Source organism: Homalodisca vitripennis, chromosome 1 (genome assembly GCF_021130785.1).
Source record: "Homalodisca vitripennis isolate AUS2020 chromosome 1, UT_GWSS_2.1, whole genome shotgun sequence".
NCBI lineage: Eukaryota > Metazoa > Arthropoda > Insecta > Hemiptera > Cicadellidae > Homalodisca > Homalodisca vitripennis.
In genome coordinates this window covers 190,975,867-191,002,395 of record NC_060207.1, presented here as the reverse complement: position 1 = coordinate 191,002,395, position 26,529 = coordinate 190,975,867, and the positions used below count along the sequence as shown (strand labels likewise).

The window sequence follows — 26,529 nt, the reverse complement described above, 5'->3', positions numbered from 1 at the left end:
TCCGTACCGTAAGGGCATAGGCACATTGCTGCATGGGCAGCTGGGTCTACCGTGACGTCACCACCAGTCTGGCCTATCTCCTTTATTCTATACATCTTTGGTCATTATCATAAATGGTTGGGTTGTGTATTTGCGACCCAACCGAACTGTCATTCTGGAGTTTTGTTTCAGATTGTGAATGATATAACATTAAAGTGATCATTTAAATGTCGCATGAATATTAATATTTATGACATCATAAAAATATCTGCTAGAGAAATAATGTAACTCGAGTCCTGAATTCCATAGTAGACAACTACCAGTTCCTTCCCGTTAGGGCTTTGGAATAATCAGTCAATACTTGGAGTATAGTAGTAAGACTTGCTTACTTAACCTTCACAATTATTAGAAAGTTTCAGTGAGGATATGATTATAGGTATTAAAAGTATAAAAGTTCAAGTCATTTATAAATATGTTTTAATCAACAGGTCTAATTATTATTTCTATACATTATAAAAATACTTTTTAGGTGTAAAAATATAAAAGAATAAATACAATTAACACTAACTTTGTTTCATTTTGATGTTCTAAGCTAAGTTAGGAATAATACCACATTTAAAAATGTTTTATGGCTATCAATGAACATAAAAACATACACAAATACATAAATAACACATACACAATAACAGTTTAATTTTTATTAATATGCTTATACTGAATTATCCATCTTGAATTAGATGAGTTGTGGACGTGAATTGAAGTCCGAAGTGAATGTGGTTTTCAGTAATGAAGTATGTATTGTTCTCACATGGCCTCTGTAAAACCTCCAACAACATTATGTTTCTCCTTAAATTTGCAATACAACTTAACTCTTATTATTAAGCCCAAAGTAATGATTACTTCAAATTGTAAAAGTAAGTGAGAGAGAATCTCAACATTTGATAAATTTTAATACCAAGCAAATCAAACAGATTAATTTCAATACTTGTTACGGATCACACAGATTAATTTCAATACTGTTACGGAACGCCCTTATTCTCTCATTATGAAACTTAAGCCACACAATAAAGAAAACATTGTCTTCGTAATCTTTACTGTTAGCATATTTAACTTTAATTGGCACATTCGTTATTGTTAATTGATTGACTTAGTAAAACTAACTCATATGGCAAGACATGACTAATTTGTGTTCCTAAGGTCTTTTCAACCCACAAACAGGACTCCAGGGTGTAGAACCTGTTGGAACTCGCTATACAAGTTGCTCAGCGTGGTTCAACAAGACCTTGCTATGATTCATGTATCACTGGGCCACACTGTCCTCTCTATCCAAGTCAGGTACTTGAACACTCTTGTGTACACCCCGGGTGAGTGGGGGGCTCCGCATATTTTCCCGAAAGAGGTGATTCCAACGACGTAGTGAACACAAGGGTTGTCCTTCTTTGTGATCGACAAAGGACCCCCTGAATCACCCTGGAACAAAATTTATTTCGTTTGAAATGACTTGTATAGAGCAGAACTTTACATCCAACATTACTTTATTTGCAAATGCAATTTAATACATTAAAACAACGTAGAAACCTATAATCAATACATGTACCAATACATCAATAATCATGTAAACTTCAGTTTTTATACTTTTTAGAATCTTTAATGCCATACATAAACACATCAATTGTTTAATATTTGTAAATATTTTGCGAAATAATCTGAAATCAGGGTTGCAACAACGCAACTTCACTGAAACTATTGTATTTGTTTCATAATTCAGTATTTTCCCTAGATGTTGTATATCAGTAGAAAGATACAAATTTAAAAAAATCCATACTAAAATGGCCAAATTTATAAAATGTAACAATAACAATAAAAATGATTAAATAATAGAAAAAAATAAAATTTTGAAAACTAATGTTTGAAACATGTATTTCTTTCTTAATTTATTTGAACATGGTACAGTGCATTCCTAATTTAATATAAAACATTTTTTCTTATTTTCTTACTTATTTAAACAACAAATTATTATGATGTATAAGTAAAAAACAAAAAGTGAGTAGAATAAGAAATTATAATTTTATGTACATATAAAGTTAAGGACTGATTCATAAATGAGATGGAAGACAAACAATTAGGATTGTTTGTGCATTAGAAAGAATTAGAGTTGCTAGAATTCTTTAGGAAGAACGGCAGTCAAGGAGGTACTGAAATGGGTTTGAAGACAACCAGTTAGGTTTGTTTGTGCATTAGAAAGAATTAGTGTTGCTAGAATTCTTTAGGAAGAACGGCAGTCAAGGAGGTACTGAAATGGGTTTGAAGACAACCAGTTAGGATTGTTTGTGCCTTAGAAAGAATTAGTGTTGCTAGAATTCTTTAGGAAGAACGGCAGTCAAGGAGGTACTGAAATGGGTTTGAAGACAACCAGTTAGGATTGTTTGTGCATTAGAAAGAATTAGAGTTGCTAGAATTCTTTAGGAAGAACGGCAGTCAAGGAGGTACTGAAATGGGTTTGAAGACAACCAGTTAGGATTGTTTGTGCATTAGAAAGAATTAGTGTTGCTAGAATTCTTTAGGAAGAACGGCAGTCAAGGAGGTACTGAAATGGGTTTGAAGACAACCAGTTAGGATTGTTTGTGCCTTAGAAAGAATTAGTGTTGCTAGAATTCTTTAGGAAGAACGGCAGTCAAGGAGGTACTGAAATGGGTTTGAAGGCAACCAGTTAGGATTGTTTGTGCCTTAGAAAGAATTAGTGTTGCTAGAGTCCTTAAGAGATAATGGGAGACAAGGGAGTAGTACAGTTTTTGAGGAAGTACAAAAAAATACACAGAAGAGGTGAATGGATGGGGTAAAGAAGAATATTAATAGAAAGGCCTGAACAATTAGGCCTGATGAATTTTGGAGAGACAGAGTATGTTGAAGGGACAGTGATTTATGTAGTAGTAGCCCAAAATAATAGTAATATCAATTTTTTACTGAAATTAAAAACAAAATCACATTAACAAGTTCACATTTGGTCACGGGTCTTTTTTGTAGACAAACATATTAAAATTAGCTATCAATTTTACTATTGTTTTCATCACAAATACCATGAGTGTATTGTTAGTCGCTCTTTACTACTAACAGATGGACACATTGGAGATTTTTGACCGTTTCAATTTTTGTATTTCTTCTAAATTCTGATACAATTTTTCCTGAATCGGATTTTCTTCAAACGTGTAACAGCATTAATTACAAAGCAATATATTAATTCATTTTAGATTATCTTGGAAGCACATTATAAGTTTTAATATTTTATCGTAAACCATATTTCCCATTTTTTTCCCTTAATTAATCTCCAAATGAACACTTTACAAGAAGAGAAATCACCTTTCTATAAACATAAATTATTTATTTCTGAACTATTCCTAATAATTATTTATAGTCAATAAATCTTAAGACTGACCAGGCATGTGTCCCTGCCACCTTCTACCACCCCAGCACACAGCATGGTGTCAATGATGCCCGAGGAAAACGATGATGATCCAGGGTTGTTGCTGCTATAGAAGGAATTGCACTGTTGGTTGTTAATAATATTCAGGCTCACCTTCATGAGGATGTCACTCAGCTTGCCCACTGAACAGTTCCATAAAAGTGGTTGTGGATTTGATACAAAATTAGATCAGACCAAACATTCTATATTATTATCAGAGGTAAATATGTAGGGAAGAAAGCATATTTAAGATTCTATATAGCTTAAATCTAAAAAATTGCTGTGTAAAAGGAAATATGGAAATAATTTGACACGCCCATGGTATGAAAGAGGGTTAAAAAATATATTTACTCAAAATTTAAAGGTAAAATCTTTTTATTAAATTTTAAAGATGTTTAAGTCACTGTGAGTACAAAAATAAAATATACTGATAGCTTTGAATAGTTGTAATACTTTTTTAATAAGATAAATTTAAGTTACATACCAAATCTTCAAAACATTTCAAATGATAAAACAAAAACTAAATTAAAAAAAAAACCACTTTATGTCACAAGTATTTGACCTTGTTTAAGATTTCACTACAAATCCCTGAGTTCCCTGAGTTATTTAACAATTAAAATCACTAATGCTACATACAGCATGAGGGCTATGGTCTATGGATGTGAGAGAATCGTGACGTGGATATGAATGGGTAGGTTTAATAACGTGTGTACACTCACAGTTACATGTCTTCATTTTATTCCAGTGTTATTCTCACTTGAGTTTGGTATTACTACACTATACCTGCACTGGGAAGATTAACAAAAAAGAAACCTTGCATTTTAACTTTATAAACAACTGTATGTACTCTTGTGCAAATATTGTAAATATTACAGACATGAAATTATTGTAAATTGACGCTATACATTTCTCAAAGATGTTGTAATAAAGTTTCTCATTTCTGTTATTTATTTTACGATTTTGTGATAAAACATATGAAATGTTAAAATGCTCACCAAAGTCAGTGCGGCCCCAACCGGTGGCCATGGGTGTGCCTCTGATAGAGTTATCAGTGGGCAGACAGGCCGGGCGGATGGACTTGGTGAACCTGACGGATCGGCGGAGTCTGATAAGAGCGATGTCATTGTACTTGAGCGATTTGAAGTAGTTAGGGTGTGCGATAATCCTCTCTATAGGGTAGTCCACAGGATCAGCGCCATCGTTATCTCTCGCCAGGTTGTACTCTCCGAGACGGACAATCACAGGATTCCCACTATATTATAAATACTAAGTGTATTTCATTTCTCCATTAATGTACATACATGAAGGAAACACAAAACATAGAAATTAGATCACAAAAATGTAGGGTTAGGAATCTTGCTCAAAATATGAGAGATCTCAGTTTTAGTCATGGCAGCATTGAATGGGTATGAGGGGCATTCCCCTTTCCTACCTTTAATAAATTATGATCTCAATACACTTTTAGGATAAAAATCTCTTGATAATAACCAATATGGATTTTTATGTTTCACTGAACAGATATTTCCATAAATATTAGTGACAGTAGTTTTCAATTAAGGAGATACTGCTAAAAACAGATAAATTTAAGGTAAGCCAAGAGTTCAAAACATAGATTTGTATGAGTTGATTGATTTGTCTTTGAAGCTGTGACAATAGCTAGTCAACATAGCTGCATAATGTGCAGGTGGACTGGCCGATGATTTTGGAGGAAGCTTGCTTCCAAATGGCAATTGGGGAGAGGATAGTAGTTATCTGCAGGCAGAAATTAAACTACACCAAGAGAAGATGTTCTGGAAACATGTAAGAGCAAATACCTGTCAAACAACTTTTTCCATTCATCAAATCCGTATAAATGGCAATAGCCTGATATAATTTCAATAAAGCTTAGATCACAAAAAGTGCTTGACATTATAAAAAAATGAGAATTTTGTTTAATGCTTTGAGACTTACTATCCTTAAAAGGAGCTCACTAACTCAACTGGTGCCCATCTGCAAGTTTTTAGATTTGTATTGAGGTTTCAGAGAACCTAGAATAACTGACGATGATACGACTGTGGAGAAGAAAGGCTGAGGTCGTACGACCAAGACTAGTGATGAAAAAGAGGGTAAGAAATGACGAGAGTCCACAGCAGACAAGTCTTCCACCAAGAAGGAGGACTTAGATGTTCCAGCACAGAGATGATGAGGCAAGGTTAAGAAGAATGGTGGCAGTCCTGCAGCAGCTAAACCTAAGACCAAGTCTGGTTCTAGCAAGATAGGACAGCTCAAAAAGAAGGAAAAACCTGGGGAAGTAGAAGAATATGGAGAAAAGGAGGAAAATTAAAAGGACGAGTAGACTTAATATTAACTAATATTATATACAACTGGATGAGTACGTAAAGGCTAATAACCAAAAGAGAACACTCTGTTCAAAATATTCTATCACAGTCTACATTACACGTATGTTTGTTGCAACATACTGCTGTAGTTCTGTCTTGTGATCTTTGTGAAAACAACAATAAATTTTCATATTTAAGGTAGGTCATTTTATAATTACCTTATTGTTGTTCTGAATGTATTTTGTGTAGGATAATTAATATTGTCTTATAATATAATTTAACTATAATACATTGGCTTCAAGATTTTTCATATTAGTTTGATAGACCAGTCATATGTTAATTAATGCCATTGATGATGATGATTTAAATTGTTTTAATAGATTGTTTTTGTTGTATTCAGTTTTTGGTCAAATGTTTTATTTATAGATGATCTTTTGTGTCAATAACATTTATTTTAAAACTTCTAATTTACTTCATTTCACAAGAAGCAACATTAATATAAGTTTTTTAATGCATTATGTGTTATTTCATGAGTAAGGAAACATGGAATACCAACCTGTTAACAGTATTATGGTTGTTTTTCAAACTAGATATAAGTTACTTTGTTTTAATTCCATATAGTAGTTGTCCTACATTTTTTTACTGAAAGGTAATTAATAATAATTACCTCCTAATGCCAGACAAATCACCCAGCGCCTTTCCACTGCTCGAAGCAGTTTTGAAGAAACTTTTAGGAACCTCAAAAGTTGTCACATTGAATTTTGTTGTAGTTTTTCCTACATCTTGAATTCTGCATTTTTTCAGGTGACATTTGTTTTTTGAGGAACAAAAATATCTAAAAGCACATAATAACTTTTCATAGGTCTCTTTAGAAGTACCTTCAAGAACGTTTTTAATATACTTTACAAGAATTAAATTAATTATTAAATTATTATTTATCCAAGCTAAATTAAATTATTAATTAATTTTAACATGTTATAATGCCTCATTTCTAATTAATTAAATATGAGTCAGGTTTAATGTAACTTTTATACAATTTAGTTACAATGTTATATGAATTATTTGAAATCAGTATACTTTATATTAAAAATGTGATATAACAAGTTCTTCATATTGTGACAGACTCAAAACAAAAAAGTTTTGAAATATTTTTGTTTATATATTATTTATTTTTATCAAAGTAAGTGAGTCAATTTCCAAACTTATTTAATCCCTTACTTGATCTAGTTTTAGCTATACTTACGATTCCCTATAAAAACTCTCGTTCAGAAAATTTTCCGTATTTTTATTACTAATGAGCATCTTCACAGTTTCATCTGAAGTCATCATCTAGCCTATATTCCATTACAACATTTTATCCAACTTTTCCTGGCCTAGCCTTGGTGGCCATGAGAACAGTAAGGATATGACAACAATTACAGTAATTGTTCTATCAGAACAACAGGTACTCACAATGTAGTGTTGACACAGTGTCCAGCAGTCATCACATAGCGTTCGCTGATCAGAGTGCCGCCACAGTTCCACACAATGTCCCGGGAGTTTGACGATTGAAACCCCAATGCTGCCTGAGAAAAATTGAGTTTGTACACTAAATTATCGTGAAAACCATATGTGCAAAAAATATATATAACATGTTCATAACAAATAATAATACCTGCAAAAATTCTAACGATGTGAGTGATTATTAAATATGTGCATATACTTGTTCGTCCTGATGCTGAGAACACAGCAGCATGGTTATATGGTCTAATCTACTTTAACAATTCTAGATGTTATCACTGATAAACTGATGTTTTTGGAGGGAGAAGGATTCAGCTATGAAACTTTAGTCTTATGAAAGTCAAGCATTATTATCATTTATTTCAGGGGGGGGTTTGAACCTTAAACTCCTCACTGGCTAGGGCTATGAAACTGATGTTAAGGTTTGGATACTATATATAATCACAAACTTGTTTTTTAGAGTTTAGGGTTTATAATACTCAAAACTACCCTTCAGAAATTGATGGGAAATTCTTCTATTTGCTCAAAAATCTGATGTACTTATTGTAATGATAGAACATTTAGCATGGATAGTAAAATATATAGCTACATAAAGAAATTAAAAGACGCTTAGCATGTTTCTTTGGACTTATTTTTGGTTTAAATATAAACTATGTATATCGTTATAACAGCGCAACATTTTGAAAATACCTTCCAACAGTGTGGATTCCAATAACTTCAACAAACCAACCCAATTACCTTTTATTCATAAAGTACAAGAAATTTGGCATTCTAGTGCTTCAATGCCAGGCAACTATTAAAATTTACCCACTAAAATATATTAAAATAAAAACTACTATATTTGTGAAAATATTAACATTTTCAGAATTTTAATTGTTGTTAAATATTTCCGTACACATGTATGTATTAGAAAGTAGTTGAAATAACCTTACCTTCCTGCCAAAATATGTTAAAACTTTGGAAAAAGAAAGTACTACAAGATATTCTAATTTGGGGAATCATTAAAATGATATACACTTAATGATACCCCACTTAAGTATGCCTTAAGCTCAAGTGTAACTTTACTTTTTTAGGAAGCTAAAATATGTAACCTCCACAATCCTGAAAAGCCAAAATATGTCCAAATCTTCGGGAATAGTAATATAGCAAGAATACAAGGATTTTGGACATTTTTCATTGTAAAGTGTAAAAAAAACTGAAACACTATAAATGTTGAGAATCAACATATCGAGGGGTTCCTGGTAAAATCACCCAAGTCCTAGTTTTTAAATTTTTCAGTAGAGCGAAAACAAACATTCGAATTTCCCTGTAAAATCACTGTTGATGTTTAATAAGAAAAGGAACAAAGCAACTAGTAGTCAAACTAAAACTACCTTAAGTAATTTAGTTTTTAACCAAAATATTATTTTTGTTTACCTGCTTAAAAAAAATAAGAAAAATTGTTTACGTGACTTGGTTGTTTTTACCACTACGAAAAATGGGGGTTTAAGCACATTACTCAAGAATGACAATGGAGCTGATTAAGTTAAACTTTATTTTAGACAAAATAAAAACACCTAGTTGTATAAATAAAAGTTTACTATTTGATGTCAATTAACAGGTATGGCGTAGTAGGTAGTCCGTATACATCTTAGGCATAAGAAATTTCTTGATCTTCCTCAAAAAAGTACTCCTCGGTGGTTGGCTCTGAGTTTTGGTCCACAGTGTTCTTGTGTCCAGATGTCTTTAACTTTTGTATCCAAAGAATGGTGCTCTGTAGGAAAGACATTGACTTACATAACTTCAGCAAGTCCTTCTTCTTTGCTTCTGAGATAGAAAGCTGTCCAGAATAGAGATTCTTAAGATCGCACTGCTTTACTGGTCGTCCTGGTTTGTTTTCCATCACGCGTAGTTCTTGATAACTGTCCCCCTTACAGTTATAACTGAATAGCACAGTTCCAGGTTTTCGCTTTTTCATATTGTAAACGTTTTATTTTTTCAGCCAGTTTACAGTTTTTCCATTTGAGTCAGTAGTTCTATTTTCAATAGTGTTTTTTTGCTAGATCTTTTTAAATCAATAAAGTCGTCTAAACTGAAGTTCTTTTGTTAAATACCCGTCTTTTTTTGGCTTCTTCCTTTTGTGAGTATGCCTGTTAGATCTGGCCATAAGCAAAAACTGTTAACCAATCTCTCATACACATTATAGAAACATTTTGTTGTGCATGCTCTATTGCACTGTGCATTGAGTCCACTTCCATTTTCGTATGCCCCTTCTCTAAAAACTTGTGCTCAATAACATCAAATTGGAAATATTTTACTATGTACAAAATAGAGCTGCTACAAACTGATTCCTATTTTTGACCTCCACATGTATCAGAATACAAAGAAACTTTCCTTAACATGTGCAGGTAATGTTTTAAACCACTGTAGAAGACAAGTTCCGATCTCACAACTACCTCTCTTACCGTTATTTTCACTCCAACAAAAACAATAGGCTTTGTTAGGTGGTGCTGCTTCATACACTGTTAGGTTGTATACACATAGTTTTTCTACTATAGTACACAGGACCAGCATTTGAAACAGGAATTTGTAGAACCTTTTGCAAGTCAAAAACTCGCAGTAACGAAAGCTGGATCTTCAGTTGCTCTTTTTTTTGTCATAATCTTTGCTGTCGTACGCTTCGTTTTTCCTGATAATGTGTTCGTCATATGAAGCTTGGAGCAGTTTCTTTTCATCGTCAGTAGCACTCTCATAGTTCAGACCTATGAGACACCTGTCTTTAGAACAATGAAAAAAACTAAGGTTGTACTCTGTACAAAACACTTTTCTGTACACATTCTCTTTGGCACGTTTTCTTCATCTTTGTACAGTTCACTGAAAAAGTTCATACATCTTACTTATGGAAAGCAATGAATCAAGGTACTTTTTCTCTGTGTCTTTGCGACAATAATGGCTCTCCATTGTAGTGAAAGTTTCAATATGAGCTTTGATTTTATTAATCCAATCTTGAGAAGTCTTGTTCGGAGGTTCTTTACGACCTCTGTTATCAGAGCCTTTTAAAAATTACCAGTTAATTCAGATTGCATAGAAAATGCTGTTTTCAGAGGAGCGTTACTAATTGAAAGGGTTTTTAAAAAAAACTGTTTTACATACCCTAACTTTTTCACCCTCTTTCACAAAGAAAATAGAAATAACTGAACATTTTGCCAGGTTTTTTAGAGTCATCATCTCGTTTTCTTTTTCTTTCAACTACAGATTTTGTAACAAGGGACAAAATTAAATTTTTTTTGTTGCTCGAATGAACTTGATGTAAATTCTGCACAAATTTCCTTACGGATATTTTCGCTGAACTTGGACGTACATTGGAAAACACACTGTGAGCAATCAATGGGCTTAGGGATTTTAGGTGGCATACTTTTTCCCCTTTTTTGGCTTTGTATGGTAGGCCTAGTTTTCTATTGGATTTATTTACGTTGACTTTCCAGGTTTCTGGGTGAGGTTTGCTCCATCTTTTTCTTGGTTTCTTTTTTAATGGTTCAGTTTCAGGAGTATCAGCGATAGTAATGATATTTATTTCAGGATCAGCCACATCACCATTTGCTTCATGTAATGTAACCTCTGGGCAAGATAAAGCATTTGGTAAAGCAATATCATTTTCAATTTGGGTCGGCCTAATAACAATATTGCCAGTAGTCATAGGCGTAGGCCTAGATTCATCGTCAAGCTTTCTTTTTAGTACAGGTCTGGTACTCTGTAGTTTTTAAATATTTCTCAGTCCTTTAGCAATAGGATCGGTTTGTTTTTTGGTAAGTATTCTGGATCTGCATCTGAGTCGTATACTAAGTCAGAATCAGATTCTGAGGAAACTAGAAGATTGGTTCAGGTCCTTAGGCCTACATTGTAAACTACAATTATTACCTGGAATTGAACAAGATGAACTTAACCTAGTTGTTTCACCACTGTTTATAAACAACTGATTGGTTAGATTTGTATCATGTTTGGTTAGGTTCCTTTCACTTAGTTCATTATGATTGTTAATTTCCAACACTTCATTTCGTTCAGCTAGTTCACAAATCAATTTAGAACGTTTCATTTTCACAATTAATTAAAGCACTTTTATTAATTATCAATATCCTTACTAGTGCACTTTACTAAAGGCAATGTGATACAGATACAATCACAATGTATACACAAGAGGTAAAATCACTCACATGCCTTATAGGTTAAAAAAAACACAGCTGGCTCATCTAGCCACAGCAAAAGTGATAGAGGTAAAATCACCCAAAGTAACTTGGGTGGTTTTACTTCTACTGAATAGAAGTAAAAACCATTTGGGTAAAACTTATTTTGCCCATAATTCGTTTACTATTGTTAACAATGACATGGTTGGTTTTACCTCCTGTAGATCTTGAATTCCACCATCTATAGGTTACAAAATCATGATTTCAGAAAAAAAAATGGACTTGGGTGATTTTACCAGAAACCCCTCGATATGTTCTTTTCTTCAAATGTCAAAAAGCCTAAAACAAGGTTAAGAATACACATAGGTTAACAATTAAAAAAACATACCCCTAAAAACATGCCTGAAGTCATTTGGCAATTCCTTTCCAACTCAACGTCCTTAAACCTGTTTTTGTATTTCTAGACGCCATCCAACTAACCGGCCATGAACGAATTTCTTGCTTGCTGCCACTTGTAAAATGCTACAAAATATTATCTTGTGTTGCTGTACTGAACTTGTACTGTGTACTGGTGTTTTATTTGTGCTGCTCTTGTATGGACTTTGTAAGGGCTTTGGTGTCCATTACCATGTTTTCTCCACTCATTAGTTTATGTGTATGCTTACATCTTGTCTTAGGTCAATTGTTTACTGGGTATTGACATGCACTTAAGCTTGCAGGTTAAGCTTCAATGTTTAAACACTTTACTAAAACCCCCCATTTTTACAAAATGATTCCATTATGTGTCAATCACTTATTGAAATATGTCATGATTATTGTCCAAGTATATTCTGTTTTGTTTATTCCAGGTTGCCATCATAGTTGCTAATAAAATGTATTATCACATCAACAAAGTTCTGAGGCCCAAAACCCCTTAATATAATAGCTCAAACAAAATTATTCAACTGTAGCTCAAGATCTAGTGTATTTTGCAGAATTAGCTCATATTTGAACCATGTAGTATTCAACCCCTCCTCAAGTATTAAGAAACGCCAGTCTTGTCTTGAAAAGTTTGTGCTGTAAATACTAATGTGAAAATTAAAGTACTTTGTTATATGAATCTGTAAATAACGGTATTAACATGCAACAATTCTGGAAACTAAAATTTCACCCCCCCATAAATTTATTCTAGTCATCCCTAATCATGAGTATAATAAAAACCACAAAAGCAAGGCCTTTTGTGAATCGAACCTTTTTGAACCTTATTGAATCCTCTTTAATTGATCAACCCAGTTTTCTATAAAAGCTCACACAAGCCTATATGTACATTTTTTAAATTAGGCCTACAATATAATTTAGAACAGTCAAAAATGTTTTACTTATATTGTTGTAAAGCACAAGAAATAGGAGAAAGTTTTTTGCTTTGAGAGTACCATATATTTTTATTTAACGTTTGGATATCCATCTAAATTAATTTACTTGGTTCTCAATGTCTAATGAAGATTTAATCTTCTAATCAATTGGAAACATATACATTAGCTAATCATAGTTAATAAGCTAATAGAGTATTACCATGTGAGGAAATTCTCCAAGCTCAGAAGCTTCACCACCAACAATTAGTTTTACAGCTGAGAAATCACATTTCTGGACTTTGAGTGGCACAGCTTCTGCATTGAGCGAGAGGGGCAGGACATTAATGGTTTCTGACACTGACTTGCTGTACTCTTCACATTCTGAAATACACAAAAATAATATCAGCTTGAAACCTTCAGAAAAGCAATAACAAGCATTCTATGCTTCTACTGTCCAATATGATCAGAGTTAGTATTCTCCTCCTGGTGTGGTACTTCAAAATAGTGCACTTCATTTCATCAACAGTAATGGGAGGTTAGATCAATTATATTGCTTTTAGTTCAAGAGCCTGAAATTCCTCTTTGTTTTTAGTTAATTTATGTTAAATTGCACTATATTTGAAGCTTTATTTGTTTTTTTTTTTATAAAACAAATGACATCAGAAGACATCAAACATCTTCCTAAAGACTTAGCACACTAAGAGTATTTCCGTAATTGAAGCATCAAACTCTACAATAGGCTATCATGTAATACACTAGAAGCCACCTACCAAGTTCAGGAAGACTGTCAAAAGTCAATACTGGAACTTTGTCAATAAATATGGTAGTTGAAGGTTCACCCTTTCTATTGAGTAAGTGAGTTTTTTTTTTTTTTTTTTTTTTGAGAAAATTAATAGTCTCTCCACACAATTAAAAATTTAATATAATTGCTTTTCTTCTTTCCTACATACACAGTACTGAAGAAAGTATTGAGTTAACAAAATAGTGATTTTGGTGAATAAGCTGTGTCTATTTTGAAACCTCTTAGTTGAAAAAATGTAATTTTACAGGACTAATTCATGGGGTTGGTAAACATGAGCTGTGGTCATATGATTATTCCAACCTAGAGCAAATTTGGTATTCAGGTATAGCTTTTAATTTTCAGAACGAGCATAATAATTTTCCAAACAAATTTTTATACATAACGTAGCTATAAGGAATGGGTTGATTCAATGCAAATGTCGATTTTATCTCCATTCCACTTCCACTTCCACCTTCCACTTAGTACAGTGTCTTGAATTTGGCACCGTCACAGACTTGACTCCCATAATCTGGAATTCACATCTGGAGAGATAGGCCTACAAGGTGAGTGATAAAGAAGTTCAAAACGAACTCTGCACCATTTCGGCATCAGAGACACTTAGACTACAAAAGAGGTCTGCCAGGTTTCCCAGCAACCATCCAGTGTGTCCTTTGACACCATAATGTTTTGTAACTCTTGAGATGTGGACTCCAGATTCCAGGAGTCAAAGTCTGTAACGGTGTCAGATTTATGACGTTGCACTAAGCGGAGGTGAAGTGGAGCTAAACTCAAAATTCGCATTGAAAATGTAGCTGTTTTAATTGTATTTTCACAAATTATAGACTGTAACATGATTAACAACATTCAACATAATCCATAATGAGAGTAGTACAGGTAGCCTGTTAAAAATTTATAATATTGATAATTAATATAATAACAATTTTTAATTTTGAGGTTTTTAAACACTACAATAAATAATGGTCTTAATTAAAGAATCATGTCTTAAAAAAGGTAACCAAACTTACGTCTCAATCTACACTTTAAGAACTCTGGCAGTTTATAAAAAGTTATGAAACCTAATTTATAATATCAGTGTATATAAAGAAAGCAGGTGTGCACCTTATATTGGCATTATTTATTTCAATCTTAAATCAAGTTTTATATTGAGATATCGCAAAATTATACAGTTTATAAAGCATGGCTTGTACTAATTAAGAAGATATTGAGGATGAGATGGGGAGATTGAAGGCATCAAAATAATAACCTCAAATTATCCTCAAAACCTGCTTCTAATAGCTGAATGACAAGTTCGTAGCACGGAATCCAGCCAGCCCCAATCAAAGTTTGGAATTGACTGCAGAAAAAAAGTTATAGTGAGAAGATCATATGCATAACTTAAATGTTAAAGTTTTACATTTGTTCAAACAATTATATTATTAGTGGCCATAAAAATAAAAATTTCTATTTATCTATAATACAGTATTATGACAGTCTATAACTACAACTCAAATTTCAGCCAATTTAAAAATACCTGATGAATTAAAATTGAGCTAAGTAATAATTTATGTAAAATGTAAGATTTAAACTAGTGGTGTTCCTAATTGTTAATTTGTGTCCCTATATGTTCTATTAATTTTATTGAATAAACTATTAGTGTCATAAGTTAGGTACAGTATCTTAAATTTTTTATTAGAAAGCCTTCTATGTAATATTTGAAATAATAAGTCTTACATAGTCCATTTTGATGTCTCTGTTTAAAATTAAAATTTGTATGCACTGTTAAAGCGGTTTATTTTTTTAACTTTTTTTATTCTTTAAAGTACCTTTTTTACTCGAATACTAATATGTAAATTTAAATAAATATATGTAAAAGACACTTAGAAAACATATTAAATTAATGTCATATTAACAATTTTTAGTTTCTAAATTATGACAGTAAAATCTGTCTTTAAACAATGTTTGTTCTAATTTAAAGAAAAAACTCCACATTGTGACCTTCTGACGTTGTTGAGTGCTGAGAAAAATACAGTTTTTTACAATAACAAAACATTTAGCACACTGTTGGGTGGGGGGGGGGGGGGGTGGGGGGGGGGGGGGGTGGGGGGGGGGGGGGGTGGGGGGGGGGGGGGGTGGGGGGGGGGGGGGGTGGGGGGGGGGGGGGGGAATTTCCCGCCATGCAACTAACCAGTTTAGTTCAAAACTTTGTTCACTCAGAACAGTGTTGGTCTACTGTTTCCTCCAGATAAATTTAGTGCTGTTTGGCTACATGGTTTAAGAGGTAAGAATATTTTTATGTTTTTTTATGTTAAAAAGATAAAAATTGAGCCCAAATTTTAACTTTAAAAGTTATTTTATTCGGGCTCTTCCTTATAACATAAGGTATTTTTATAAACTTAGTAATATTTAAGCAACATTTTTATTGTGTAGAAGATGTCATAAATCCTAACCTAAAAAAAAATATGATGAGAATGCATTCAAACCACCTACAATCTACTGGTGGGGTACATGTGGACACTTTCAAGGGGGCACATGTGGACAAGGGGGTAGTTTTGGACAAGTGTTATATTAGTTACTTATTTAACATCTCATAAATGTATAGCTAATAAACTAGCATGTACACTTGTTGTGAATAATTTTTAGTCATTTCATGATCTAGAACATTTTGTTTTGCTCCCATAACCAAAATTAAGTAAATTATAGCTTAACCAAGCCTTGACACCACATCAATCAAGGAGGTTGCAATATTTATTGCCCGAATACAGATTTCAAAAGGCTTTTTAAGATTAACTAGTTTTATCTTTATCTAAATACAACAGTTATATACATTGATTTATTTATTTTTTAGGGTGAAGATGGTGAGAACCTACATAAGAAAAACCGAGAGAGCTGCAATTTCAGAGGATGCAGTCAGATGTGCTATTGAGGATATACGGAATGGCAACCAAACAATCCGTGGAGCTGCTGCAACATATGGACTTTCTAAATCTATGCTTCACAAAAGACTTCAAAAGCTGCCAAACGCTGAAAATGAGGGGACGATCCTGTGCAATCTACTTTTCCCCGGTCTAGCAAGTATAACACCAGACAGATTTTTACAGATGTACAAGAAAATATGATAGTAGACTATCTAATTTCAATGCAGTAAAATGATGTACGGCCTAACCTATAGACAGGTACGTGAATTTGCCTATTCATATGCCTAAAAAACTTGGGCTTGAGATTCCTTGTAAGTGGGAAGATGAAAAAACTAGCAAATATTGAATGGCTAAAATGTTTTATGCGCCGTCATCAGTCTACACTGAGTCTGAGAAAGCCAGAAAAACACCAGCTTTGCTAGAAATATAAACTTTAATAAACAAAATGTTGATTCATTCTTCAATAATTTGGAAACAGTTATGGAAAAATATCACTTTTACTAGTGACAGAATCATAAACATAGATGAATCTGGCATAACTACTGTATTACAAGCTCCAAAGATTGTTGCTCCGACTGGTGTAAAACAGGTAGGCCAGAATGTTTCCGCAGAGCGAGGAGAGCTTGTAACATTTTGTGGGATTATAAAAGCTTCTGGTAACACAATACCTCCTGCTTATGTGTTTCCCCGTGTTCATTATAAGGAACATTTTCCTTAATGGAGCACCAACTGGCAGTGTCGGTTTTGCGACTCGTTCTGGATGGATGTCTCAAGAAGTTTTCTTTGAGGTGGTCAAACATGTTAAATTACACACCGCATGTTCAAAAAGACAATCAAATCCTCATTTTATTAGACAATCATGAGTCGCACATTAACTTGGATGTGATTATGTTCTGCCGTGAAAATGGAATTGTTATTCTAACTTTTCCACCTCACACTAGCCACCGCTTGCAACCTCTCGACATTGCTGTGTTTGGACCTTTCAAAAGTTATTGCAAAACCTCTTTTAACAAATGGTTATCTGAAAATCCTGGAATGACTATATCAATAAAACAAGTTGCTTATCTAACGTCAATGGCGTATGATGAAGCTTTTTCTAGGAAAAATATTGTTTCTGGCTTTGCAAAATCCGGAATTTTTCCATTTCAGCGCTCAGTATTTAGTGATACCGACTTTATCAGCTCTTTGCCAACAGGACCAGGCTAAAGAAAATGGAGATAATGAAGGTTCTTGTAGGCCTAATCTAGAAGAACCTAAGGCAAGTACCTAGAGAAAACACCAGTACAAATCAGATGGATGCAGAAAATTACCAAATAAATTCTCAATTTGAAAATGAAAAATGCACTCCAACAGTTGTGCAAAAATATCCAAAAAAAGGTAAAAGTTGTAACCCCAGAACAAGTTCGCCCATTCCCCAAAGCACCGTTAAGAAATAACACTCAAAAGCCAAGGGGCAGAAAGAAAGGAAAAGACATGTATCTTGACAGATTACCCCTGAAAAAATAGAATAGAGGCAGCAGTAAAATCAAAGAAAAATTAAAAGAAGAATTAAAAAAAGAATTTTTTTTGGCCTACAAGAAAAAACTTTTTAATGGAGATGAAACAAGGTTTGTCTAAGTCTAAAGGAAAATCTAAACAGAAAAAAAAAAGAAAACGCAGAATACATGTGGATAGCTCTAGTACTTCTGAAAACGAAGAAGATGATATTGAATGCTACAGTGATAAAGTCTTGAGCCCATTAGTTTTAAGTGAAGATAGTGATATAGAGGAAAGTAAAGGTGAGAAAGTAGAGTCTGATGGATCCAACATAAATGTTTTAGATTTTGTTTTAGTTCGGCTAGCCAGTAAAAAAAAGTGAAAAATTTTATGTAGCACAAATCAATGACAAGATTTGTCTTACTGAATTTAATGTAAGTTTTTTTAAGAAAAAAGAGGGATCAGGGACATCATCAATTAAATTTGTCAAACCTGATCTTCCAGATGTAAGTGCCATTGACATTGAAGACATAATTGTAAAACTACCCCTACCGACTGTTTCAGGAGGTACTGAAAGAGCTGTCAGTATGTTTATCTTTAATTTTTCCTTTACAAACTATAACATGGGTTGAATTTAATGTTTACTTGATGTGTATGTAGGCTATTAATATTGTTTTTTCTATCATTCTTGTTTTAATTTAGTAATAGTCTAGAATAAGTTTAGCTTGCAGGAAAAAATAAAACACGAATCTTGACTTTACGAATTGATGTCATACTTTTACTCTTCACATATTTTTTTAAATATGTAAGAAAATAGGTTTGGTTTGTTTTGTAAGCCATAGGTAGGTTATGTTTTATAAGCTATAACACAGGTTAAATAGCCTATTTGTTTTTTCTTGTCATTTTAAGTAAAGTATACATTGTTAGTTAGTATTGAACTTATTTTTTTACTAGTTTTATTACTTTCTTTCACTTTAAAGGTTGAAATAACTACTCCTTGTAACTGTACAAAGAAGTCATAATGTTTGAGTTTAATTAATAAAAATCATATTTAAGATATATGAAAGATGTTTTATCTGTCCACAACTACCCCCCCAAAAATGTTGGTTATGTCCACAAACTGCCCCCTGGAGGGGCACTTGTGGACACTCCGTTAACTATTTTAAAGGTAAGAATTAACAAGTTCAAAAGATGTTTTAAAGAGTAAAATGTCATATATTTACATACCTCAACACCTATATTAGTATATAAATAAAACCTTTGACAATTTTTTCTCATAACAAAAATTTAAAAAAATAAAATGTAAAATTTGTCCACATGTGCCCCCCTCTCCCCTATATCCAAAATACTTGGAGCATTATAAAATCGGAATTGGGTGGAAATAATAAGAAACAAATAAATCATACTAAATGCCAATGGTGTAGAAGTTTAAAATCCCATGGATGTCACTGAAAAATTAAATACAAAATTTATTACTTTAGTTCATTTACTTCAAGTTCCACCTATAAAATACCAACAGTTCCAAATTTATAGCAGTGATGAAATGTTGGTTATGCTCCTGAAAGCTTCTTGTAATGTAACTAAGTTTTAACTTTGATTTGGGGTTATATGTTACAACAGGGTATTTTTCTATATCAGCTTAAACTGTCTGAAGTTATTCCATTTTATAAAAAGGGTTCAAAAACTGATATCACTAACTTTTGTCTAATTTCTATCTCAGTAATTTCTCAACAATTTTTGAAAAGGCACTCCAGACTTAATGACTTCTAGAATTTAGTACTTTAGTATCTAATGAACAGTTTCAGTTTAGGATAAATAAAAGTACTAAGACGGCTCTTGAGGAGTTTGTTAATGGCACGTTTGAGGCCTTAGATAGATCGGAATTTACTGCTGGTCTCTTCTGTGGTCTGCCCAAGGCTTTTGATTGTGTTGATCATCATAGAGGCTCTTACTAGACAAGATTCATGAAAAGGGATTAAGAGATTAGGCTTTGAGGATTATTCACTCATAATTGAGGGATAGAAAACAAAGAACTATAGTAGGAAATGCCAACTATAGTTTTACCTCTTCTTGTTAAAAGGCTTCATTTGGAGTCCCACAAGAATCGATCTTGAGCCCAGCATTATTTTTAATTTATGTCAATAGGTACCAAATAATTATGTCCTATATCCTGACAAGACAATAAATTGTGCTGATGGTAAAAAAAATATTCTTTTATTAAGAATTATATATTGAAAACACATCAATTGTGATGAAATGTTTGTAAATAATGGACTTCTTCTTAATGAATATTATTATTATACTATTATTATTAAACTAATATTATTAAATTTCAAGCAAGACAATCAAAATACTACAAAAGTTGAACAGTAAAAAATGCAGTTTTTCCGACACTCACAAACTTCTTTATATAATAAGTTACCTAAACAATTAAAACTTCTTTGAAAAATTGTTAAAACTTTTATTAATTGAGAAATGTTAAATTATTATCTATGAATTCCTCAACAAAAACCTTGATGACTTGTAGTTTTATTATTGTAGGTATAGTTGTATATGACAATGCACCAAGATGTATTTGATCAAATGTTATGTGTAATGAAGAGATACTATTGTTATTAGTCTATAATCTTTTCAAGTTCCTCTTTAAATTATGACAGAGTCCATCATGCACTCAGCGTTTCTTTAACACATGCTTCACAGTGATTGCTGTGTGCATTATGAGAATAATTATCATGGTTCAGTATAGATCAGCAGTGAAAGTGTAAACAATGGTTTTACATGGGTTACCCATGTAATCAATCCGCTTTATTGAAATATAGATAGGTACTTCTAAACACAATCAGTAAAAATACACCTGTTAGTTATCGTCTAGAAATCTAGGTTTGTAAAGTCAAAGATTATTAATACAGAGAAAGCCAGTAACTAAGGTTTAAAACTTGTGTGTGGTAGGTAATTTAAAATAAAACTTAAAGGGTTATCACCATCAGCTAAGTAGATATACAGCTTCAATACATAATTTGTTAAGTAGTATGAAAAACACTTCTAGTAATTAATTGTTACTTACTTCCAAGCCCATGATACCCAAGGTAGTATTTGGCCTCCTCAATTTCTTATGGTCTACAGCATCCTCTTGCACTCCTTTCAGTTTTCTTATGGCATCCCCCTCTCTACTTGGTCCTTCCATAATTTTTTGAGTCTTCTACATCGTCCTTCCAGTTGGATTTTTCTCCCCATATTTCCTTTACCATGTTCCTTCATCTATTTTAATCATGTATCCTTCCCATTTTAAGCTTCTACTCCTAGCTTCAGCCACAAAATCTGGAGATTTGAGCAATTCTCTAATTTCTCAGTTGTGTTTTATCCTCAGTATATACTTTTCTCTGGTAGGTCCCAACTGTTTCCTTTTTTACATTTTGTTGAGTTTCCAGGAATTTAATCTATAAAGAAGAATTTGACTAATAGTAGTCATATATTTGTAATGTTTTATGTGACAGTAATTGTGATGTTTATATTTTATTAGCTGCATACATGCTTCTGTTTGTTGGGTTAATTCATTTCTGAATTTTCAGATATACACTATTTGTTGCATTTACCACCATTCCTAGCTAACCAATTAATTGCTATATTGCATAGCAGAAAACTTTAATCTAGGGAGAAACTAAATAGTCCAGGAGGTAAGAGTCAACTTGCATAATATAAGTACAGAATCTAGTTTTTTGAGGAATCCATAGAAGAATTTCTTAATTAAGAAATCTGTCATCAACCATTCCAGTTAGGATTACAATGTATTTATTTAATTTTGGTAACTCTTGTTGTTACTCAAGCACTGTGCAAGGAGTGAAGTATGTATGATCTATGTACAAACTACCACTACCAAAGAATATTATGTTAGTATCTCCATCCTTGAATCACCAAGCAATGAGAGCTTTGTTAAAGTAGACACCAACTTTTAATCAGTCCAAGACCAATTTCATGATGATTATTTACCTCTTATTTATTTACAAAAAAAACTGCTGAACAAACCTAATACGTTTTAAACTTCTTTCAATATTTTGAGATGCTCTTATTTTTTTCTGTGAGAACAACATAATCAAGTAAAATACAACTCAAGTCCATCCAATATAAAATGCATTCTATTATTAAAATAGCATTCACAAGGCAATACCAAAGCAAAGCCTGTTGTAATGCATAAGCTCAAAGAGTGTGTTAATTACTAAAAGGTTTTTTGAATCTTCCTCAATAGGTATAGATAGATAAGCAATCTAAAAGCATCAGTCAATCTAAAAGCAGTAAATTTCCCACAGTCTCCTATGTTTGTGAATAGATTGTGAAGGAAGGGTGAATGTTTGTAATCACTCATGGAGAAATCTGCATGAACTCGTAAATTACTATTAGGCTTCATGACTATTACACATGGAGCAGCCCACTCTGAGTGATCTATCTCTTCCAGAATGCCGTTTCAGATAAGACGGTTAAGTTCCTCCTTTTACTTTATCCCTAAGAGCCATTTGGCCTGATCTGAATTATTTTGAAACTGGTAATGCATCTTTCTTTAAATATGAAGTGACTTTACCAGGTACACTTATTATCACTGGGAGAAAAATCTTCTAATATGTATTACATATATTATTAATCAACTCTTTTATGGGACTTTGTATTTGCAAGGCAAAATTGTCAGTGATTCATAGTTTTGCTTACATGGAAAAAACAACCCTTTCAGCAACAGAAAATGTTTTAACCTTATAATTACATGAAAACATCTCATACAATGTTTCAAAAGAGAAATCATTGACAGAATTGGGCTTATACAAATTAATTCCTACGACATTCAGGCTTAATCAATTTATGAACAGTAATCTTTTTGTGACATCAATTAGTGTAGTGTGGGATAGTGTAACCAGTAACGAATTCAGTATACCAAACCTCAATGGTTTTCCAAATCGAACTGTTCACAATTTTGAACCTTGGGAACTGACAATCCTCATAGCTTTTTCCAAATCACTCTGGTGTTTCTTTGGCACTTTATGTGGAGCAAATCATAAATTAATTGAATATTCATCCTCAACTGAAGTGTATTACACCATTAAATAACCATAAAAAATTAGAAACTGTATATTTTTAAAGATATCAACAAAGAATGTAAACAATAACAGAAAAACATGTGTTTACAATGATACTTTATGAACTATATGTTGTCCTCCTCTGTAGACTAGTGGTTATAGTCTCGGCTCTCTAACTGAGAGATCACGGGTTCGAATCCCGGGGAGGTCCAAAAATGTAATAATAACATAAAAACCAGTGCACTTCGAAGCCGGCATAGCTGACGCTGAGGCTTAAATGAGATAAAAAAAAATACAAAAAAAAGAACTATATGTCACAACATTTTTTAATTAACTTGATCTCTTTAATGTGACCATTTCCTCCAACAAATCAGGCTTCCTTCTAAAAGTCAATACTCCAACAGTTCAGCAATTAACCAAGAGCACATGAAAAACAAAACTGTAAGTAACTTAAATCAGCAACATTGTCCATTTATATAAAATTATTCTTGAAACCGTGCCTAAGTTTAGAGGTGATCAAGAAAAAGGTTAAATAAAGTAACAACGAGCTTTTATTAAAGTTCTGACTATTATTTTTAAGACACTGTTTTTTGTATTATCAGTTTGTCTATTCAGATGGTCGGGTGTCTGATGCAGTCACCCACCTTGTCAATACATCATTGGCTTCTGGACTGTTTCCGAGTAGCTGGAAGTGGAGTGTGGTTATAAACACTACATAAATCCTCTCAGCCTACATCACTACCCCAGTTTTCATCCAATATCCAATCTTCCAGTAATCTAGAAAACACTGGAAAAGGTAGTTGAGAAGGTAGTTTTTTCTTGATTCAAAATTTACTTCTTAAAAGATAAGTATGTTTCAGATAGAGATTCAGCACTGACTGATGTGGCTAATAAGTTTACTCTGTAAAGGATGTCTTGGAAGTATAATGACTGCCTTAGAGTATTCACAGGCTTTTGATTCAGTGAATGCTGACCAGCTGCTAACACGCTACAGCTGCTGAATTGGAGTGTCCAATCTGTACTTTTTACATTAATTTATTGTGCTCTGCCAATTTTTTGAAACAGCTTGACTCTGGAAATTTCAAGTACCCTTACAAGGCTCCCAAATAAGTGCTATAGGATTGGTTATAACCTCAAAAATATTGATCACACTAACAAATATTACACAATTGCTCAAGTTCATCATTAAGCAGTGCTGCTTGATTCAAAATGTTTCGATTGTACATAACAAAGACCTAATTATTTTGAATATTAACTTATTCATATAAGTGAGTGAAGTACACAACACAGTAGTATGTTTCAACTGCAAGTGAGGGTTTGAATTTGGAAATAAACATGTTTCTTTTTTTAGCCCAATGAATACAATGCCTTACTGTTCTCTCTAAGACAAGTATCAAATTAATGTAAAACTTTTCTATTTATTGTAATTGTATATGTAATTGTAATTATATAAAGTCAAAGTCGAAATCTCATTATTTACAATTTTTATAGAGATATGTATTGGCATCAGAAATACAGTGTTAAAGTAACAAATTTACAAAATATAAGTTAAATTTAGCAATCTTGAGTCTAAGATGGTCATTTGCCCTATGTAAATATTCTTCCAGCTTGTAGAATGGCCTGTTCACCAACCAAAATTCAGTGCCATTTTCAGGTTCTTTCCCTTTTGAGTGTTAATCTTGTTGAGTTGGCTGCAGGTTGTAAAGTTTGCGTCCCATGTATGATGGCTTCCTCCCATACAGTGATAGATGGTATGCTGGTAGGATGTAGTTATCAGCATATCGAGTGTTGTACTGGTATACATCTATTCCCCAAGGGAATTCATTTCTATCAGCAAAAATAATCATTTCCTGGATGTAGATGACCACTACTGTCAAGAACGAAAATGCTTTTATGAGTTTTTATTACTTTTTTCCCCCATATAGCAATGCTGTACCTCAGATGAGGCTTAAAAAGGGCATAATAAGTTGTCTTTGCAATTCTTATATCACTGATATGGTGAATTCTTTTGATGACAAAGAGGCTGGTGTATAATTTCTTGCTAAGATTGTCGAGATACTGAGTCCATGAGAGTTCTGCCAATTGTCCACGCCAAAAGTTTTGCCTTGGTTTGTATGTCAACTTCTGGAAGAGCTGCAATTTCATCTCGTCTTATGCTGAATACCAGTTGTTTGCTCTTGGTCATATTGACTACTAGGTCATTTGAGTGGCAGTACTGGTACGCTATATTTCAGTCAATTGCTAGATGTTTTGTAGAGTTCCCACTAAGCCGAAGAGTAGTATCGAGTAGTATCGTCAGCATACATTAAAGTAGAGCAGTAGTTATTTAGAAGATAAGGCATGTTATTACTAAATTGACATTGACATTTTGGAGTGTGCCATCACTAATAGGAAGGCAACAAATATTTGAAAAGAAATAGCTCTTGAATTTAATTAATAAAAAACCTGATAGATAGTCAAAATTTTAATGGCAAGACTTTCCAATTTATATTTAGGAAAACTTAGACAGATGAAATTAAGTCCTGTCTACAGAGTTATTTCCTGTGGACTAACCTTGAGAACATATCAGTGCATCTGATACAACAACACACACAGGGTACAACAGGGCCCCCCAACTGGGTTACAGGTCAACTTCCTTGTAAGGTATGATACTTTTGAAGAAAACCTCAATCATCCATCAGTCATCCACAACCTCAAAGAAAACATTAAAGCCGATATCAGCAAATCATTACAAAATTTGCCCACTGAGATTGGTTGGTACCAATTCATGAACTCATAATGGTAGTATAAGATACAACCCTACTGAGTAAATTGTGGACTTCCTGGATATAATCAATGCAGGAATTTCACCATATAATCTATATGTAAAAGTTGGAGCTTGATTGATGCTGCTAGAGAATCTGGTACCTCCTAAGCCATGTAACAGTAAGACTACAGATTAAATTTCTGTACAAGAAACAACAATATTGAAATTTATCGAAGCAACAATATTCATTGAATATGGTCAAAGTAAATAGCTTTATTCACAAATTCAATTATTTATCACCAATTTTTGTAAAATATTCCAATTCCCTATCCAACAAAAGATTTGCTATTACAATAAACAAATTCAAAGATTATCATTTAAAATGGTCAGTATTGATTTCAGGAAAGATGACTTCCCCCATGGCCTGTTGTCTGTGCTCACTCAATTGTAAACTCTTTGACAATTTAACAATTATTCAGCCTTAGGGTCAAACTTGGAGATGAAATATTGAATGATGATTACCCAGAAAGAGTGTATCATCAGGACTTACTTTTATCTGAGCAAAGACAGATACATCAGTTCACTTTGTGGAGTCTCTATTATTTGCATTCTATATCAGGTTTATTTTTACATTTATGTTCTCAAAGCTACTAAAAAATACTATATGTTTCCTCATATAGTAATCTCTCAGTTGACGATCTTTCCTGATCTATTGAATTCTACTATAATTACTAGATCTATTCTTAATATTGATTTCATACCATGTCACTTTTCTGACCTTGTAGTCAAAAAATGGAAACGAT

At 32.9% G+C, this 26,529-nt stretch overlaps 1 protein-coding gene across 1 annotated transcript; it reads right to left on the bottom strand.

The window, feature by feature from the left end:
* Positions 1-433: 433 nt before the first annotated feature.
* Positions 434-21,104, bottom strand: LOC124354362 (venom protease-like). The gene is made up of 6 exons (XM_046804757.1): positions 20,985-21,104; positions 12,969-13,187; positions 7,210-7,322; positions 4,435-4,691; positions 3,413-3,582; positions 434-1,449 (listed from the first exon to the last, which is right to left on the bottom strand). The coding sequence occupies exons 1-6, from the start codon at positions 21,102-21,104 to the stop codon at positions 1,273-1,275; spliced, it is 1,056 nt and encodes a 351-aa protein (XP_046660713.1). The 3' UTR covers positions 434-1,272.
* Between the last annotated feature and the right edge of the window lie 5,425 nt (positions 21,105-26,529).